Source organism: Alexandromys fortis, unplaced genomic scaffold (assembly GCF_014885135.2).
Source record: "Alexandromys fortis isolate MF-2015 unplaced genomic scaffold, M_Fortis_MF-2015_v1.1 scaffold_157, whole genome shotgun sequence".
Classification (NCBI taxonomy): Eukaryota; Metazoa; Chordata; class Mammalia; order Rodentia; family Cricetidae; genus Alexandromys; species Alexandromys fortis.
The window spans coordinates 476,063-495,689 of NW_026068041.1; the positions used below are offsets into that span (position 1 = coordinate 476,063).

General features: G+C 56.4%; 1 protein-coding gene across 2 annotated transcripts; it reads left to right on the forward strand.

The window, feature by feature from the left end:
• Positions 1-839: 839 nt before the first annotated feature.
• Pdgfb (platelet derived growth factor subunit B) lies at positions 840-19,107 on the forward strand. 2 transcript variants are annotated; one of them, XM_050165617.1, is made up of 7 exons: positions 840-1,045; positions 9,366-9,462; positions 11,557-11,646; positions 12,920-13,125; positions 14,428-14,572; positions 17,226-17,374; positions 17,676-19,106. In XM_050165617.1, the coding sequence occupies exons 1-6, from the start codon at positions 983-985 to the stop codon at positions 17,348-17,350; spliced, it is 726 nt and encodes a 241-aa protein (XP_050021574.1). In that variant the 5' UTR covers positions 840-982; the 3' UTR covers positions 17,351-17,374; positions 17,676-19,106. The 2 variants fall into 2 exon arrangements, with proteins under 2 accessions (XP_050021574.1, XP_050021573.1); XM_050165616.1 differs by lacking the exon at positions 840-1,045 and adding an exon at positions 1,086-1,924 and having other exon boundaries at positions 17,676-19,107.
• Positions 19,108-19,627: the final 520 nt, after the last annotated feature.

Genomic DNA, 19,627 nt, shown 5'->3' on the forward strand with positions numbered 1-19,627 from the left:
GCAACTTCTCCTGCAGCCGGGAGCAGCCTGCCTGCCTCCCCCGCTGCCTCCCTGAGGGCTCCCCTCCGGCCGCCAGCGCCCATCTTTTTTTCTCCAGAGATATTTTGCGCACACACACATACACACACGCGCAAAAGGGAAAGGAGGGGAAAAAAAGCCCACCCCCCAGCCTCGTTGTAACGAGTAAAGCCGGAGCAGCCGCAGCTAGAAACCCGCAGAGGACGCCCTGAGCAGCGAGCTGGTGGGCGGATCGACCGACTGACCCGCGCCGCGTCCACCTGTCGGCCCGGGTCGGCCCAGCGCGCAGTGGGCGCGCCGCGCGCTCGGAGCAGCCGTGCCCGCCGCTTGGGCCCCGCGCCAGGGCGCACACGCTCCCGCCCCGCCGCCCGGCCCGGGCGGGAGTTTGCACCTCTCCCTACCCGGGTGCTTGGGCCGCCGCTGCAAAGCCAACTTTGGAAAAAAGTTTTTTTGGGGGAGACCTGGGCTTGGAGGTGCTCAGCCCTGCGCTTTCTGATCTGGGAAGCATTTCCAAAAAATGTTGCAAAAAAGCTAAGCCAGCGGGCAGAGGAACACGCCTTTAGCAGGCGAGTGAAGACGAACCATCGACTGTCGTGTTTCTTTTCCTCTCGGAGGTTGGAGTCCCCTGCGCGCCCCCACACGGCTAGACGCCTTGGCTGGTTCGCGACGCAGCCCCCCGGCCGTGGATGCTCGCGTGGGCTCGGGATCCGCCCAGGTAGCGGCCTCGGACCCTGGTCCCGTGTCCAGGTCCTCCCCAGCCCCCCAGCGACGGAGCCGGGGCCGGGGGCGGCGGCGCCCGGGGGCCATGCGGGTGAGCCACGGCGGCGGCTGCAGCGGCCTGAGAGCCTGATCGCGGCGGACCCGAGCGGAGCCCACCCTCCTCCCCAGCCCCCAACCCTGGCCGCGGGGGCGGCGCGCTCCGTCTACGCGTCCGGGGCCCCGCGGGGCCGGGCCCGGAGTCGGCATGAATCGCTGCTGGGCGCTCTTCCTGCCTCTCTGCTGCTACCTGCGTCTGGTCAGCGCCGAGGTGAGTTGCGACGGTGCCCGGGCTGGATCCTTCCCTAGCCGTCCCAGCCCCCACGCCTGGCCGCCCCCTCCTCTCCCTGCAGTGAACTTTGGAGCCCCGCAGCGCGTGAGCCAGGCGCCGGGCACTGGGTGGCCCCAAGGGCTGGGAGGCCAGGTCCAGGGTTCTGGAATATATGACGAGACAGCGGTGGGTTTCTCTTTACAGTAGACCAACCTAGATCCCTAAACCTCCGTGGCGTCCTGGGAGGTGTGTGTTGCCCTGCCTTCTGCCTCATGAGCCAGAGCTCTTAAGCTCCTTCCCGGCCAGGGGAGAACGGGTGGGGTGGTATCTAGGGTGTCTAAGACATCGCGATCTCCTGAGTCCATTTGGAACCAGCGTGGGCTTTGGTTCTGCCCAGGACCCGGCCTGCCCTAGTGGTGTGCGCCCTCGATCTCAGGATATCCACGGAGACCTTTGGAGAGCGTTCTGGTCCCACCCAAGCTTCTGCTCTGGGCTAGGGTGGGCACCTCGGGGTCGTGCTGGACGGTCCAAAAGCACCTTGTATCTTGGGGCCCAGAGAGAGACAGAGACACTTGAGAGACAGGCAGACAGACATACGGTAGGTTCAGACGCTTGGAGTACAGACAGGACTGGGGCGCGCGCGCGGGGGAGGGGGGGGGAGAGTTCTTAAGGAATCCAGCCCCAGGGGCGGTGTGTGTGTGTGAGGCCCGGCCATACCTGCGCCGGCGCCCTGCGAGAGGAAGCACCTCTCTCCCCCGCATGCAGGCTGCGGAGCGCGCGCCTGCAGAAGCCTAGCTGCAAGGGAGGTGGGGTATGGAAACGTCTGCGGGAGCGATCAGGTGGGATCGGTGCCCCTACCCCTCCCAGCCTCACGTAGCAGTGAGTTGGCAAGTCTACCGGGAATCCAGGTGGGAAGGGGGCGGGGCAGGAGGAGGCGCGAGCTGGAGCGGGGTGAGGGCCGGGAAAGCGGCGTGGCCGGGGCCCGTCCCGCCTCCGCCCGCTGAGGTCCAGAGCCCGCACCTAGTAGGCTGCGGGCAAGGCCAGCCCGGTCGTCCGCGGCCAAGCGCAGGGCAGAGGCGGCGGCGGCTGCGGCGGCGGCAGGGAAGGGGTTAAGGCGGAGGGCTCCGAGGCCGCGGTCCGACCTTGGGCCGCCGCCAGCACAGGTTGTTTTGACCACGGAGGAGCCGTCGCCGTCTCCTTTTGTTCTTGGGACTCCTCGAGGGCCGCCGGCCGCCCGCCCTGGGGGCTCCGCCCTTCCGCGGCCGCCCCCCGCGGCCGGAGCCCGAAAGAGAGCAAGCTGGGCATGGCCCGGCCGCAGCAGGCCCCTCGCGACGCCCCCTCCCCGCTCCGCCTGCAGCCCCCCGGGGTGCGGCCAGCTGTTGGGGAGGGGGACGCCGGGAGGCCCCAGCTGCCGCCTCGCCTCGCCGCGCCGTGGGGACCTGGGGGCTGGCCCGGTGCCAGGGCGTCCTGAGAACGGCGGCGCCCCGCGGCTGCTCTCTGCAGCCCACCCCGCCCGGCCCCCGACTCGCTCACTCACCCCACGCATGCACACTCCTGGCCGGAGGCGATGCTGCGCTCCCGCGGGCGGGCGCGCAGAGCGACGGGCACGCACTAAGGCGGCCAGGTCGCGCGCCCGCCGCCACGCCCGTGCACACGCGGGACACACGCGCGCGCGGCCCGAGTACACGTGCGCTCACACACCCACGCACGCACACAGGCACGCACAGCCCCTCTGTACACTTAGTGCCAGGTGCCCGCCCCCACGCAACAGGTGGGCTCGCCGTGGGCCCTGGCACCTCACCGCCTCTGTAGCCATCCCATTTCCTTCCTGGGGGGATCTAAGGAGGAAGGGACAATCCCAGATCCTGATCTGGGCTCTGCAGCACCCATTTTTTTTTGGCCTGGTTAGAACAGCTTGGTATCCCTCAAACTTTGCCTCTCTGTAACGGTTTTTCAACCACCCCTATGTAACCGATGGTGATGGCCGATAGTGATGTTGGCGTGACCCTAGAGTGCTGGGATAGCCAAGCATTTTTCATTTCAAATAAGCACCCATTTGCCCTCCAAGACATAAAGGACGCAGCCTACCTAGTGTGTTCCCTACACCCTCCCTACTTGTCTATCCAGGGGCTCTGCTGGATTTGTAACATCTGAATGCGGCTTCCCAGGCCGTCTTAACCAGCCCAGCTTCCTCCAGGAGCACTTCTCCACTGCCATGAATATTCGCATTTGGGAATGAGGCTGCAGCTCAGAAGCTCATCCTTGCTCCTCCATAGACGCTTCTGGGACCGCAATTGCATTGCGTTTTGCAGTTGACTTTCCCTGATAACTATGAGGCGTACTGAAATTCTGAGGACCCTGTCCCCATAGGGCCAGCCCAGGCAAGCAGGGAGACAGAAGGAGGGGCTTGCTTCTGGAGGTGACCCCGAAGTTGGCTGTATTTAGAGGGAGGTCTAGGTGTTGGAAGCAGGCTGGAGGAGAGTCTGAAAAGGCTGCTGAGGCCTCTTCTCTCTCAGCTGAGCTAGCTTCCCAGAAGGTGACTGTCATGTGACAATCTGTCTGCCTCAGCACCCTTCTGCCGGGAAGGAGTGGTGAGGCCCCATAGCCACCAACCCAGTCTCCTTCTGGCTTCCTAATGGCCATGGGGGGAGGGTGGGGAAACCCACTTGCTGGAATCCCCCTGCCCGGAATTGTGAAAGTCAAGGTCAGATAGATTCCAGAGGCCTGAAGGCAAGAGGCAGGAAGTGCGTGCCTGCGTGGAGGAATCAATTCAAGGTGTTCTCTCTGGGTTCATGATGTCCTCCCTCTTTTTGATGCCTTTTCTGTGATATATTTTCTTTCCGATATTTTATTTGAGACAAGGTCTCATGTAGTCCAGGCTACCCCCCAACTCACTGTGTATGTGGGGCTGGCCGTGAACCTTTGATCTTCCTACCTCTAGAGTTACAGGTATGCACTATCATACCTGACTAGGACAACTTTTCAACTTTTGGTTTATTTAGCTGCCTGTTTCCTGCTTTCTCCCATGAACTGCACACTGCGCCAGAGGGATTTTTGTCTTGATTCCCGCTGTGTTAGTGGAGTGCGTGTAGCCTGCACAATCACCAAAGGAGCGTGGAAAGAACCATGAATGATGGAGTGGGCTCAGGCCAGGCGTGCTTTATTAACACAGCCTGGGTGAAGCCTGGCCTCTGAGGGCAGCCGCCCATGGTACAGTGCACTGCACAGTGGGCATCTGGTTTGTAACCCTGCCCCTCTCCCATGGTGAGGTATCCCAATACACTTTCTCTGTCTTGGGACTTGGACTGTCGGCAGGGAGGACTGAGGTAGAAAGACAATGAAGGAGAAGCAGGCTGGGCCTCAGTTTCCCACACCTAAAATATGGAGCAGATTGGACTCGTTTAGTGTTACAAATAACAGGGGAACTGGCTCCCATTGAGTTGAGGTGAGAGGCAGAGATTGCAGTGGACCACCAGGGTGGCAGGCACATCCTTAAGACGGGTCCTTTTCTTCCAGCTTTGACATTTATTTTTTTCTCTTGCTCTAGCAGAGGTAGGGGAGGCTGGTGGACTGGGCTGGGATGCAGGAGCGGCAGGGGGTGGGAGGATGGATAAGGGAGAGAGAGGGTAATCCCAGGAACCAGGAAGGGAACTGCTGGGTAGAAAATCTGGCTCCAAAAGGCATCTATATTGTACCCAGAAAGGGCTTCTTCAAAGAGCTCTTCTTTGCCATCTCGTCTAAATACGGCATGAGACGCAAGTCGGCAAGCAGGCAGGCCCTAGGAGGCCTCGTCAGCTTCTGCCTCTGCCAGCCACAGACAACGCCCTGGGTGCTGGGCAGAGAGCCCATCTTCCTCACTGCAGTGGCAGCAGACTGGAGTGCATGTCTGCCTATGTGTGTATGTGTGTGTGCTGTGCTGGGGCCCAGGTGGAGGGTGGGGTACAAGCCCTTTTGATCTGCCAGCCTGACTGGGAGCAGGTAACTCACCTGGCCTCACGCTTGCTCGTGCCTCGTGCAGCTGGCTTTGGGGGCAGGGCAGGGAGGAGGCTGTTTCTCTTGACTGCCAGGCTGGCTTAGCCCCAACTGCTTCCACGCCACACCCTTGTCCTACCAGGAGCCCCAGGCCTGAGACCTGGGGCAGCTTCTTCAAGCTGTCAGGTGTCCTTTACTGTGTATGGGGGAGTCTGCGGGTGCCCACCTAGAGGCTTCCAGAACCTGTGGCAGAACACACACAGACTCTGACAGCATCCTGGAGTGGACCTCAGGCCAGCCCACAGGGCACCTGGTAGTGTCAATGTGGGGCTAGGTTTCATTTCCTGTTGCCCAGCGTGGGGGACAGGACAAAGTCACACTCTGTCCCGGGGATGGCAGCTCTCCACCCACCCACCAGTCACCATCCTTGGAAGTGTTGTGATTGTCTGGCCCACGAGTGTCATGTTGCTCTTAGGGAGCCATACGAAAGAATTGGTGACGAAAGCAATAACATCTTGTTAAATGCCCTTAATTCCCGGCTGCTCTGCTCTGAACAGTTACACTTACCAGGGACTTCAGGGCCAGTTGGGGTTAACTCTACTTAAGGGAGAAAGATACAATTTGTTTCTTTGTCAGTCTTCCTCAGACTGAACCCAGAACTCACTAACTAGGCAATTGTTCTGCCACTGGGCACACTCAAGCCCTTTCTTTGCTTTTATTCTGTGACAGGGTATTGCTAAGTGCCCCAAGATGGCCTTTGAATTTGTTTCATAGCCCAGGCTGACGTTGAATTTATCCTTTAGCCCAGGGTAGCCTTGAACTTGCAATCCTGTCTTCAGCCTTCTAAGCAGCTGGGATTATAGGCCTGTGCTGTTACGTCCAGCAGAAAGTAAGGTTTTTGATGATTTATTCTGAGCACCATGGTTCCCTTTATACGGGGAGCCCTGACTCCTCTATTGTGAGTTTCTCACCTCTGGTACTGTGGGTATTTGGGACCAGTGATACTGTATCCTTCGTGACATCCTTCATACTGTGGGATGGTGAATAGTATCCCTACCACCACCCACTGATGCTAGCAGCCTGACTCTAGCCATGACCACCAAAAATGTCTTCAGATGATATCAGTGTGTAATTGTGACCGTTGCTGTAAGACAAGCACGACTTTAATCCAAGCACTCGGGAAGTAGAGGCAGACGGATTTCAGTGAACTTGAGACCAGCTTGGTCTACAAAGTGAGTTCCAGAACAGCCAGGACTGTCTTGAAAAACCAAAAAGGAAAGAGATAGGGACAAGGGTAACAGCAGGAATCTCAAATGATGCTGGGTCCAGTGGCATCATCAGAAGAGAAGGGAAGCATGTTTGAAACTTTCCTGGTGGGCCAGGAGCAGGTAGGCATGCTATGGCCCTGGAGGGACCCACCTCTGCCACTGACTAGTCTCTAGACTTGTGACTGTGGATTAATTTCTCTCAGCCTCAGTTCTCCCATCTGGAATATGGGACTAATGATAACGCTGGCCTCAGGACTGCACTTCGTGAAGCATTTTGTTTGGTCAGTGCCTTGCTTGAAGGACCACACCTGAGAGAAGCACTGGAGAGAAAGGGATGAACACCAGTGTTTACTGAGCCGAGTGCTTTTGCACCTTCATGGCTTCCATCTGGGGTTCAGGAGCGCGTTTTTCTCCATGTGATGGAATACTTTGCCTGGTGGACTGAAGCCGTAGGTGTTCACTTCGTCTGTTCAGGGTTCAGCTTGCTTTGCCTCACTGGCAGCTCCAGCCAGCCCTTGAGTGGACAAGGAGATCCTGGCAGAAGTACCCCCCAGGGCTGATTGAGCCACCACTCACTTCTCATTCTCTTGGGCAAGCAAGCCACCTTACACATCCTGGCTCCGGCTAGCGTCTGCTCCTTCTGCCACCCCCAGGAAGAATTAGAACGCAATCCAATGTCTTCTAACATCCTCAGTTCATAGATAAGAGCCCAAACCAGAGAGAGATGCAGTGGCTAGCTGGAGGTCACACTGCAGATGGTGGCAGGGTGAGGAAGGGATCCAAGTCTTTTGAATACCAGTTCTGAGTTTGACAGAACCGGGGGCAGTGGCCTTCTCTACACCAGTGTTGAACATCTGGCCTGCAGGTCTCGGCCCAACTGTGAAGCTGTGGACACTATAGGTCACCAAGCCCCTGTCCTCACCCTAGCTTCTCCTTCAAACTCCTGACATCCCCAGGATACCAGGCAGGTTCATAAACTCCATGATTGAACAAAATGACCCAGATGACAAATGGGGTCCCAGGAGCCAGATTTCAAGGAGTTATGCCCCCCCCCGCCCCAGTCCCCAGATTGTATCCTCTACTTCCTAGGTTGACATGGGGGACCAGAGGTGGGTATGACTGAATCCCTGAGGAATATTTTCTAAACGTTACCACAAGTGTCAAGGACTACAAGGTGTTTCTGTTTTGTGTTAAGTGAGACTGGGTCTCTCTATGGTGCCCAGGCTAGCCTGGAATTCCTGGCCTCAAACGATCTTCCTGCTAGGCGTACTCACATCTTTAATCGCAGCACTTAGTAGAGGCAGGTGAATCGTTGAGTTCACGGCTATCTTAGTCTGTTTTTGAGTTTCATGCTATCCAGCTAGGGCAGCATAGGACCATGTCTTAAAAAAAAAAAAAGCAAACCCAAACTGCTTTAGATTTTTGGTTGTATGATAACACCATGGCCAAAAGTAACTTGGGGAGGATAGAATCTATGTCAGCTTGCAGTTCCACAGCACCTACCAGCAGGGCAGGAACCTGGAAGCAGGAACTGAAGCAGACACCCTGGAGGGCGGCTACTTAATGGCTTGCTCCTCATGGTTTGACAGCCTGCTTTCTTATAGGCCACAAGTCTACCAGCCCACAGGTGGTCCCACCCACCCACAGGGATCTGGGCTTTCTTACATCAATCAGTCAGTCAGCCAATCAAGAAAATACCCCCCAGGCTTGCCCACAGTCTGATAGGGACTTTTTTCTCAATTGAGGTTCCTTCTTCACAATCAAGTCTAGCTTGCGTCAGGTTGACAAAACCAGCAAGCACACAAAAAAGAGATCTTCTTGCCTTTGCCTCCAGAGTAGCTTGGAACATAGGTGGGCATGGGGCATCATGCACCTGGCTCTCAACAAGTGTCTGAGACGAGACATGCAGCTTTTGAGGAGATTCCCCCAGCTGGCCAGGGGCAAGAGCTTCTTTTCCACCTTAGACAGTGAGAGAGCAGCAAACCCCATGCTCAAACACACGCATGTGCACGCGCCTGTGCTTAGTACTCAAAGTGCCTGTCCCAGCATGGTTCAGTGAACACAGGGCAGGGCTTCTTCACTTCTCAGTCCAGGGAAACTGAGGCACAAACTGCACGGTCTTGTCACAAGCCTGCATGTATGTATGTACCACGTGCGTGTGCACTCATCATGGCCACAGCCTTTAGACATGTCTTGGCATCTTGCGTCCTTCCATTGCTCCTTATTGTGAGGACACTTCCCAGTCCCCTCTGCCCTCACCTCTTGTAGCCTTTGGCACCAGGCTCTTGAGACTCCTGGAGCTGTGGCGATGTGGCGGTGACCTCTCTCTCCAGCTGTATGATGTGATTGTGGGACCTGTGGTTTCCCCCAGAGGAAGCTGGCTTGTAGTGAGGCCTGTTAAGGTTCTAACTAAGTTTCAAGTGTTTGGTGACAGGCCAGAGGGACTCTAAAAATAGCGTTTGGTTGGGCATGGGGCATGCATGGGTAAGCGCTCAGGTTCCCCGTTTGGGCCTGAGGATTCCCTTGTTTCCTCTTTGGCAGGGACTACGTCGGTAGCACTGGGACACACAGCCTTCTGAGACCTCACAACTCAGCAAGCATTATTAAGCATCTCTTGGGCTGCAGGGGGGGGGGCGGGGAGCTGGAGAACACACTTCACTGTCATTGTCTGCGTGAAGCCTCTGCTCACACTGGGTTTGGGGGCCCCTGCACATACGGTGTGCATGTCTTAGCTACCAGGTGTGGAGGGAGCGTATCGAGAAGTGAGATTGTTGGAGTTTCTCCAGGACCTGTGATCTGATGGGGGAGACAGATGTAGACAAGCCTTGGAGCTGGGGGCAAGTCTGGATACTGTGGAGGACTGGGGTGGGGCATCTCAGTCTGGATTTAGCTCTTGAAGCCTTTGGGCTTCTGCTCCTGGCTCAGCCTCGCATCCCACCTACTCCAGCCTTACTGCCTATTGCTGGGGACAGAGGGGCCTCGTAGGAACTCTGTGCAAGAGAAAGCATGTGGTTGGTAAGAGAGCCATGCCTGGTGAGCCTTCACCCCAGTTTACTCAGTTCCTGGTGTCTGCCCAACAGGGGGACCCCATTCCAGAGGAACTCTATGAAATGCTGAGTGACCGCTCCATCCGCTCCTTTGATGACCTCCAGCGCCTGCTGCATGGAGACTCCGTAGGTAAATCGCATCCTCCTCCAGAACCTCAGCCTCCACTGGTGCTGGGAGAGTGGGGAGGGGCAGGCAGGGGCACCCCTCTTGACATCAGGGAGCTAGATCCATGGCACATCCCAGTGAAGGCCTGACCGCACCTACCCAGGGCAGGGCAGAGCAGGCCGACGGGTTGGTACCTGGGACATGGGGTGTGGCAGAAGCAGCACCCACGTGTGATTCTGGCTTGGTGCAGAGGGTGGGGTCCCTGGAGCAGGGCGGGCAGAAAAAAAGCACTCAGAGCATGTACTAAATACCTATCCAGGTGAAGAGGGTGGAGCTATAGAAGACATCTCCCTGCCCCTCTGGCCCAGGGCCTGGTCGACAAGGTCTCCTGGGGACACCTGGCCAAGACCAGCTGGCAGCTCTGCCCATGCCCAAGAGTGCACTGGGCGAATGGGCACGTGCTTGGTGGCACACACGTGGCGGGGCCGGCGGGTTGGGCTGGGAATGTATTTATAAATGCAGTCTTCAGAGCAAATTCCATTCTATTCTGACCTCTGGCCTGGTCCCTAGAGCCCTGTTCAGCAGCCCCCCAGCCCCCCACCCCCACGCACCCGCGGGCCCTTGTCCCTCTGGGGTCCTGTCTCTTTGTCACTTTGTAATTCTTGCCCAGACGCTATCTACGGGGGAACAGCATTTCCTGCCTTTGTTTCCTCTCTCCGTTGGGCCCCTGGCTCCTTCTCAAAAGCATTCCCGGGCCCTTTCAATACTGCCTGGGCTGGGGGGTGGCAAGGCAGGCAGGAGGGGGCCCAGCTGGGCCCCCCTATTGTTCACTAGGGCCCCCACCCGATGTCTCCCACCCGTGCCCGGCTGACCAGCCCTGGCCACACAATGGGGCAACTTCCAAATTTAGCCATCTTGCTGTTTCTTTCCAAGGCGCTCTGCTGCCCAGCTCGGGCAGCCCCTCCACACCCCTGGTGGGGGTCGGGATCTTGAATGTGAGGTTTTCAATAGCAGGTCTGTTTTGAGGCAACCATGTGGCTATTTTTTCCTAATCAACTTAACCTTTCCACAAAGTACATCTCTCCCCTTCTCGTCCCCACCAGGGGCATTCCAGAGATGGCAGTGAGAAAGAGAATAAGGGACAGACAGACAGGCTGACGTAGTTAACACTGTTGGGCTGGACAAAGCAGACCAATCAGTCAGTGGTGATCTGCGGGACCCCTGGAATCCTAGATAGGCCGGCAGCTGGCAGAAGCCTTTGCCTTTGATGGGACCAGCCGGCTGGGGAAGATAATATATGGTCCCCCCAGGTGCCATAAGGAGGTGGCAGAGGCTTGTCTCCAGCATCCCTCAGTTCATTTGCTGATCTTCACCACTGAGAGACAAGAGGGGCTGTCCACCATCAGGATCAAGTTCAAAGCCTCCTCACCACCCTGCCATCCTAGGAAGAGTGGGCAGCCCTGGCCAATGTCTCGGGGCAGCGAGGTGTGTGGGTGGAGGTGTCACCAAGGAGAGCTGGTAGCAGACTCCAGCTTAGAGAAGGGAACTTCGGCTAGTGACAGGAAGAGAAGCCCAGAAAGATGAAAGCTGGGGAGAGAGCCGACCTAGTGTGGCTGGCGCAGGCCCTCCCACCCCCTTCCCTCACCACCCTTTCTCTCCAGACCAGTAGGGCCATTGTCAAGGCTCCAGCAGGCTGTACTGGGCCTGCTAGCCCCGAGGGGATTCTGGGAATTTCTCCAACCAGCACTTCCTATGGGAACGCTTTGGAGGGCACTGGGAACTGGCCTCCAGTGCTCTGGGTCCCTGCTCCACCCTGGAGGCCGAGGAGGGTTCGCTGACAGTAGCAAAGGGGAAGGGTTATTTTTAACTCCATTGACATGGGTTCTGGCCAAAAATGGGGCTAAAAACTCGCTGGAGGCTCCCAAAGATGCAGTCAGGCCCCACCAGCCCCATGAGCCATTCAGCTGCCCAAGGCTTTGCCTGGTTGCCTCTTCAGGGCCAGGGACCTCAGGTTTTGAGAGCACGAAGGGCGGTGTCCCGGAGTGTAGAGATGCTATCCTACATGCTGTGGTAGCAGCCTGGGCCAGCATGCCTGACTATGCTTCCTTTCCCTTGCAGATGAAAATGGGGCCGAGCTGGACCTGAACATGACCCGAGCCCACTCTGGAGGAGAGCCAGAAAGCTCATCTCGAGGGAGGAGGAGCCTAGGTAAAACCGGAGGTCCATATAGTGGCCCTTCAAAGAGTGGGATCCAGGGAAGGAAGACCAGGGCACACAGCCATCCTGGATTGGGGTCACCTTCCAAATCCCTTCCCTACTGTAAGAACTGAATGAGGAGTGTAGCCATCTTTGAAGCTGAGTTACCATGCCCTGTACCCCATGTTGTGCTTTTAAAATATAGTGGCTTGGGTCTTTTTGTTTCTGAAACAGGGTTTTAGTGCATAGTCCTGGCTAGCCTGGAACTCACTAGGTAAACCAGACTGGTCTCGAATTCCCAGAGATCTGCCTACCTCTGCCTTTGCCTTTGCACTCACCGCTTCCTCACTCCAACCCTGGAATAGATGTAGTCAGTTCCAATCCAAAGGCCTAGAAACCAGGGTGGGGAAACTGGAATGGAAGGACTGAGCCCTTACTCGACGCACTTGAGCCCAAGGTATTCTGGGTGGGTCCTCTGTCCACTGTGGCTCAGGGCTACACTGTGGCCTAGTGCAGAGGCACTAAGCCCAGTTGTTCCTTGGCAGAGACCAAGCCAGTAGATCTGTAGGTCTTGGAGAAGCCACCTACAGTTTCCAAGTCCCTGGAGATGTGGCTGGCAGATCCTGCAGGTCCCCGAGCCCCACTGCCATCTGCTAACCTTTCTCTGGGGATGACTGAGCACTTGCTGTAGGCTTCACCCACCCTCTTCCTCTCAGCTCAGGGAAGAGGCATTGCTCTGCCGCTATCCCATTTCACAGATGAGGCAGATGAGACTTTGAAAGAGTCACATAAGAATAGGGCGGTACAGCCAGGCGCTGGTGGTGCAAGCCTTTAATCCCAGCGTTCTGGAGGCAGAAGCAGAGAGGCAGGCGGATCTCCGTGAGTTCGAGGCCAGCCTGGTTGACAGAGTGCGCTCCAGGACAGTCAGTGCTATCCTGGATAGTTTGATCATGAAAATAACAAACAACAACAAAAGACCAGTGCAAGCGGGCAGGCTAACAGTGGGTGAGGACTCAGGTGGGCCAATCACACAGCCGTGTGAATCTGAACAATTGGGATCCAGGATGGTGGGACAGGCATGCACTAAACATTTACAAGATCACACGGGATGATCTGGCCTGATCCTGGCCATGCTTCTTGGGGGTCATTGTCCTCGTTGTCAGATGATGTAAACTGAGGCTCAGGATTGTCCAGCCATCTACCCAAGTTCAGGGCTGTCAGGATGGGGGTTGGTTCCAAAGAAGACCTTCCTCTCCTGACAGCCTCTTTTGTCGCCCGCCCTCAGGTTCCCTGGCAGCCGCAGAGCCCGCTGTAATCGCCGAGTGCAAGACGCGCACAGAGGTGTTCCAGATCTCACGGAACCTCATCGATCGCACCAACGCCAATTTCCTGGTGTGGCCACCCTGCGTGGAGGTGCAGCGCTGCTCTGGCTGCTGCAACAACCGCAACGTGCAGTGCCGGGCCTCGCAAGTGCAGATGAGGCCAGTGCAGGTGCGCAGACTCCGCCCCGTCCCGCCCCGCGCCAGGAGTCGGGCTCCGCCCCAGCAGCAGACCAGCGGCCGCGGGTTGGAGGGCTTTTGCTGAGTGTTCGGGACGCACGCATTCTCCTAGGCGTCTCAGACGCGTCTCAGACCGTAGTCACTGAGAGGCAGACAGAATGTGGCTGGGTGTGCAATGCTAAGTGGTGGACCAGTGTCACCTGCTCTACAGGGACACAACACAGAGCTCCTGTCTTCAAACATCTGACATTAAGAATGTTCAGGACAACTGCCCAGGTCCCCTCAGTGATTTATCATACTCAGGAACCCCCCTACACTTTGGGACTTTATCTGTCTTTTCTGCAAGCTTCGTCTTTAACGAAGGTGGCACAGAGTGTCCTCCAGGTGGCAAGCACTGTGGCCACCTTGTTTTTTTTTTTGGGGGGGGGGGGGGGGGGGCGCAGATGCTAGTCTGTAGGAAGGAACTAGAGGCAGTCTCTGAAGCTCCTGTTCTCATGTGGACCCGGCAGGGCACAGGGAAGCTCAGCTATCTCTAACTCTGCAAGACCAGGTCTCAGTACCCTGGGTCAGCCTCCCCTTTTCAGGTTCCCCTGGGCACACGGTACAAGGCTTAGCACCAGCCCTCCCCAGTGCCCTGACTACGTGACCATGCTCTCTTTTCTGCTGTCTGCCTGTGGCCTGTGCCCAGTCTCCTGCCTGTCTTCCATTCCTGGCCTTTCGCTGTGCCCCAGATTACAAGTGAATGACATGCTATGCGTCCCCACCCACTGCCACCATATCTCCTGTCCCCAGCTTTAGGGACAGACACCTGACAGCTGCCTTCTCCCCTCCTGCCTCTCTTCTAGATAAGGCCTGCCTCACTTCCTTCCAGATAACCATCCCCCCCCCCCCCCCCCCCCCCCACCCCCCCCCCCCCCCCCCCCCCACACACACACACTCTGCTGCAGCCTCTGGCCTTGGCCAGTGCTCTGCTCCAGGAATGAGGACCCACAGGACTCAGGCTCTACCCGGAAATGCCTTTCTCCCACTCTGGGGGGTCAGGGTATGGGGGGGGGGTTGCTACAGCAAAGCTGAGGCCAGGTCAGCTAGGTCGAAGGGCTTGTTTTGATGGAAAAGCTCTGAGAGGGACCGAGGGCAAGGCCTTGCTATTGTTTGCTCCAGAGCCCTGGCTCTGCAGGCAAGCCTGGCGTTTGGCTTTCGAGGAAAGAACCTAGCGCAGAAGACTGCCAGGCCTGTGAGACGGCTCCGGCACAGGTGGCTTCTACAGGGGAATTTTGCTCGTTCTGTCCCCCAGGTGAGAAAGATTGAGATTGTACGGAAGAAGCCAATCTTCAAGAAGGCCACAGTGACCCTGGAGGACCACCTGGCCTGCAAGTGTGAGACAATAGTGACCCCTCGGCCTGTGACTCGGAGCCCTGGGACATCCCGGGAGCAGCGAGGTAAAACGCCTTCCTATGTGGGGCTCAGCCCACAGCTGGGAAAAGGGTGGGTCTCTAAATAGGGGTCAGGAGGCTGGGGAGAGTGGGGAGAGTGCTTGCCGAGCAAGCAGGAGTACCAGAGTTTAAGTCCTTGGTAGGGCTGGTCAGGCATGGTGGGTGTGTCTGTCATCCCACACTGGGAAAGTAGAGATGGGTGGATACCAGGGCATCATCAGACGCCAGCCTCGCTGCTGGTTACCTCCAAGTTCAGTGAGAGACCCTGCCTCAGAAAATAAGGTGAAGGCCGGGCGTTGGTGGCGCACGCCTTTAATCCCAGCACTCGGGAGGCAGAGGCAGGCGGATCTCTGTGAGTTCGAGTCCAGCCTGGTCTACAGAGCTAGTTCCAGGACAGGCTCCAAAACCACAGAGAAACCCTGTCTCGAAAAACCAAAAAAAAAAAAAAGAAAAAAGAAAATAAGGTGAAGAGCAATTGAGGAGGACACTTGATGTCAGCCTCTGACTTCATCTGTGTGCCTATGTGTATAGATACACACACACACACACACACATGCTCACGCGTGCACACAACTGAACCCATACAATGCATATACCACACACACATGCACATAAATTATTAATAGAGATCAGATAGATAACATCTATGAGTAAATTTATTTGATACTTTTGATCTCACTGAGAACAATCTAGATTTTTCCTAGCCTGAGTGAGGTTGCTGCCCCTGCCCTTGCTACTAACCCAAACAGTCCTCTTCACTTCTGTTATCCTGGAGATATACAAGTAAAGGCTGGGCATCTATAGAGCCTGGTCTGGTAGACAGCTGAGTCTGGTGGTCAAGCATCCATCAGATGGGTTCATGTCTTTGTTTCCACAAGTGTCGGACAGATCTGTGTTGAAAAAGTCTCAGCGGCTCCTCCTGTTTTCGTAGTGGGGGTACCTGAGGTCCAAAGATGCTGGGGCCTTGTTCCAGGTCACACAGCCTATCCTAGGCCATTGGTGTCCTGAGATTCCATCTTCATGGTTCTCCCCTGCCCCGGCAGCTCTTTGGCTTTTACTTGCCTGCTTTACCATCTGTACACTAGAAGAATTCCTAAGTGTTAGTGCTGGAATGTTCAGAATACTGAGGAACTCCTCCAGCCTCATCTCTGGTACAGCACAGGTCAGTGCTGGCTCTTTGGAATTCCTAGGCTCAAACATCTGTCATTTGTGAGTTACGTAAATGGACTCAGGCTTGGGCCAGCCGAGCCTCCTGTGCACGGCCTGGCCTTTGGGATAGAAGCTCTCTGGGGGGCTCATCCCTGACCTCCTAGGTGTCATCCTTCCAGATAATCTGAGCTCCCCTAGATCTCTACACTGCAGGGAAAGCTTGGCGAAACTGTCACACTAGCCGGAGGCCAGGGACTCTCCAGTGACTCCCAGGAAGTGCTGGCCTCCTGCGTGGCTTCCCAGAGACCAGAAGGAAGAGTAGTTGAGAGTCAAAGTGGACCAGGGCTCCCAAGAACTGTCAGTTCAAGCAGGTATTGGAAGTGTGAAGCACAGTTAGATCCCAGGGCTTCAAACATAGCTCTCTGCCTCAGTTTCCCCAACACTGTAGGACGAATAATACCCACTGTGAAAATAAAGGAGCTTATAGTGGAATCGGGTGCATAGCAGGTGTTGCTGGGGTTCTGGCTCTTTTGATGCACTTGCTCAGCCCTAGGAGGCCACCGGTCCTTTAAAGACATGGGCACTGAGTGGTCCAGTGTCCTTCCCCATGGCACATAGTCCCTGGAAGAGTCCAGGTCAGGCCCAGGGCTGACCGCCTTCTAAGTTGTGGCCCAGCCCTCCATTCTTCTTCTCAGAGTGCCCAGGAATTTGAGTGACAGGCCCAGCTCCAAAGAAAGTCTGTTTCTGGCTTGAAACCCAGAGGCTTCCTCCTCACCTTGTGGCTAGAGGAACCAGAGGTTGGAGGCAGCGGTCTCAGTAGGAACGCTAGCCAGGGAGATGGGAAGCAGGGGCGTCACATTGGCGAGGGGCTGTCACTCATGCTGTACTGTGGCGGAACCCGGCCTCGCAGCGCTGAGTAGGAGCTAAGCTCCTTGGGTAGCTTCCTTGGTCTTCCTGAAGTCTCGCTGTGGCTGGAGGGGACAGCCACACCTGTGGTGCAAGAGGACCAGTCCCCAAGCAACCTCTCTAGCCAGATTTTTCATATGATGAGACAGGGTGACCAAAGTACAAAAGTGGGCTGTGCCCATCCTCTGAAGACAGGTGCCTGATGGGTACAGGGTACCAGCAGGACCTCCTGTTGGGTTTGAGGGACCCGGGGCCAGGCCACCTGCAGGAAATGGGAAAATACGTCCCTCCATCTCTGGGCAGTGACAGGACTTGGGGCCCACATTGAAACCTAACCTCTTGGGTCAGGCACTGCTTGGCCAGCATATTGTCATGTAGTCCACCCCCCTCCTTTCCCATGAGATGGCCATCCTCTTGCCTCACTCAGAGAAACTGAGTCACAGAAAGGTTCAGTCACATCCCCAGAAGACACAGCTGGTGAGCAGGCGGGCTTGGCTTTGACCTCTTCCTGAGCCAGCCCTAAGGCTCACAACAGGTGTTCGGGTACAAGAAGAATACCCCATGACCATCCCATGCTGACAAGTACTTTTTTTTTCCTGAGCAGCCAAGACACCTCAAACTCGGGTGACTGTTCGGACGGTGCGAGTCCGCCGGCCCCTCAAAGGGAAGCATCGAAAATTTAAGCACACACACGACAAGGAGGCACTGAAGGAGACCCTCGGGGCTTAGGGGCATCGGCAAGCGTGTGGGCAGGTGAGGACCTGGCCAGAAAGCCAAGGCTCAGATACTCCGTGGCTGTGGCTTAGATTTGGGGTGAGGGCCAGCAGGGACATTTGCTCTCTTCAACCCAGTCATTCTGCCTAACTGCCTCTCAGCCTCCCGAAGAGGATGTCTGTCCTTCCACTCCAGTTCCCATGACTCCCCCATCCCAGCCCTGGGGTCTGTTGGAAGCAGGAAAGTAGGAGCATCAGTTCCTGTTCTTGGTATGGGGTCCTAGGAGCCAAGGGAACCCCTGAGCCATCTCTGACCCTGTGTCTGTCTGTTCTACCCGCAGGGTTATTTAATATGGTATTTGCTGTATCGCCCCCATGGGGTCCTTGGAGTGATAATGTTGTTCCCCTCGTCCGTCTGTCTCGATGCCTGATTCGGACGGCCAATGGTGCTTCCCTCATCCCGCGTGCCCGGCCACCTCCACCAGCAACAGTCCTTCGGCCCGTCCTGGAGCTGCGACTCCAGAAGCAAACAAAGGGCTCCATTCCATGCTGCTTCTTCCCTTGACCCCGAGAACGTGGGACAAGTGTGCGGGAGCCTCACGGGGGACTGTGGACTGGCCCCAGGAGCCTGGGATTTGGTCTGAGAGCCTCTGCATGTCCCGCCTGATTCCTGGACCCCTGGCCAGCCAGCAGGGAGCACTTTCAGGCAGGCTAGGGTCCCTTGTAGTCCTGTGGCCAGGACCACAGGGGGAGCACAGACTAGAGGAAACCTCTCAGCACCCGGATCCGCCACTCATCTCTCCCTGTCCCCTTAGCCCATAGTGGCTTTTCATTTTATAAGTATGAAATCAAGGAAGATAACGAACTCCTCTGGGCAGGTGGCCACATGCCTTCTCTGATGGATTGGAGATGCAGTGTGCTTGTGACCTGGGCCACATCCCCTGCCTCTTTCCACCTCCCTTGCATCTCTCTTGTTTCATTTCTCTACCTCCGCTCTGTGTCTTCTTCCTCATGTACCCTTCAGTCGGCTCCACCAGGGGTGCTGATTGAGGCTCTGAACGACCCTACCATTCTCCCTTAAGGCAGGAGACCCGTCTGTCTTATTCCTCTCCAGCCAAGACAGCCACGTAAGGTTGTGTGGGATGTGTATTGCACATGGGCACTGCATGTGGAGAATTCTGTTCACACCCTAAACATGGCCGATTTGTCTATTATGACCTTCTAGCAGATGTATGTCAAGCCTCTGAGGAAAGGAGGCCGTGTTTTAATTCACACTGACGCCCTATGCAGACTGGCTGTGTGCGCGCTGACCCAGCCTGAAGCTCAGAATGAGCCTCAGGTGCTGGGGGAGCAACACAGTCTTTGCCCATTGCCTCCTTCAGCTGTTCCCTTCCTGGCAGGTGCGGGATATCAGGAGCTCCCCAAGGGAGGGGCCGTCCTGGCTGCCCTCTTCCCTGTGTGCACATTGCCCCTCAGATCTTTTGTGGTTTTACCTGATGGCTTCTTCCAGGAAGCTAGCTGGTACACTGGAAGCGGGAGAGAGAGGGAGAGCCATAGTGCCCTCAGGAGGACTGGGGTTGACGCACCCACTTCCCCCCCAACTTCCCCCTGCACTTTTCCCTCCCCCTCCCAGGTCCGCTTCCTTCAGTTTGTAAAGTTGGTGATTATATTTTTGGGGGCTTTCTTTTTATTTTTTAAATGTAAAGTTTATTTATATTCCATATTTAAAGTTGTAAAAAAAAAAGCCACGAAACCAAACCAAACGAATCCTCCGGAAGTCTGTCTGTTGGCATCGGGTGTGACAATTAACCTTTCTATGTTGGCAGGATGCGCCAGCAGCTTGCTCCGTGTTCCTCTCACTCAGGGAGGCTAGGCACCACCGGGCATCCTCATGTGCCCAGACACTCTTACCCGCGTGCATATTTTGGCCCGGCTCCAGGAGCAAGCCTGTGTCTCAGGGAGAGGGAGAGTTGGTCCTGGCTCCATAGCACGACCTGACCCCAGGACCCCTGGATCTCTTCCTGCGGAGAGATTGATTTCTGTTGAACAGGAGTCTCCAGGGGAATGTGGAATCCCTGCATTGTAGGGGTGACGTGTGGGGAACTGGAGGAGGCCCTGGAGGGACTGTGGGATTCATAAAAAAAGGGCAAAGTTCTGGGCTGGACTCAGCCCTAAACCTGCTATGTGACCTTAAGCCAGGCATAGGGAAGGGAAGGGAAGGGATTGGTGCCAGCCAGGGTTCAGCCCTAGAGTCCTGTGCTATTTCTTCATCCTATTCTTTTTGTACTGGAGA

Bases quoted from the DNA above. Each gene is read 5' to 3' on its own strand.
- Pdgfb (XM_050165616.1), top strand. From the start codon at position 1,859: ATGGAAACGTCTGCGGGAGCGATCAGGTGGGATCGGTGCCCCTACCCC. The intron at 1,925-9,365 runs GTGAGTTGGCAA...TCTGCCCAACAG, and splicing joins CCTCCCAGCCTCACGTAGCA to GGGGACCCCATTCCAGAGGA. The intron at 11,647-12,919 runs GTAAAACCGGAG...GCCCGCCCTCAG, and splicing joins TCGAGGGAGGAGGAGCCTAG to GTTCCCTGGCAGCCGCAGAG.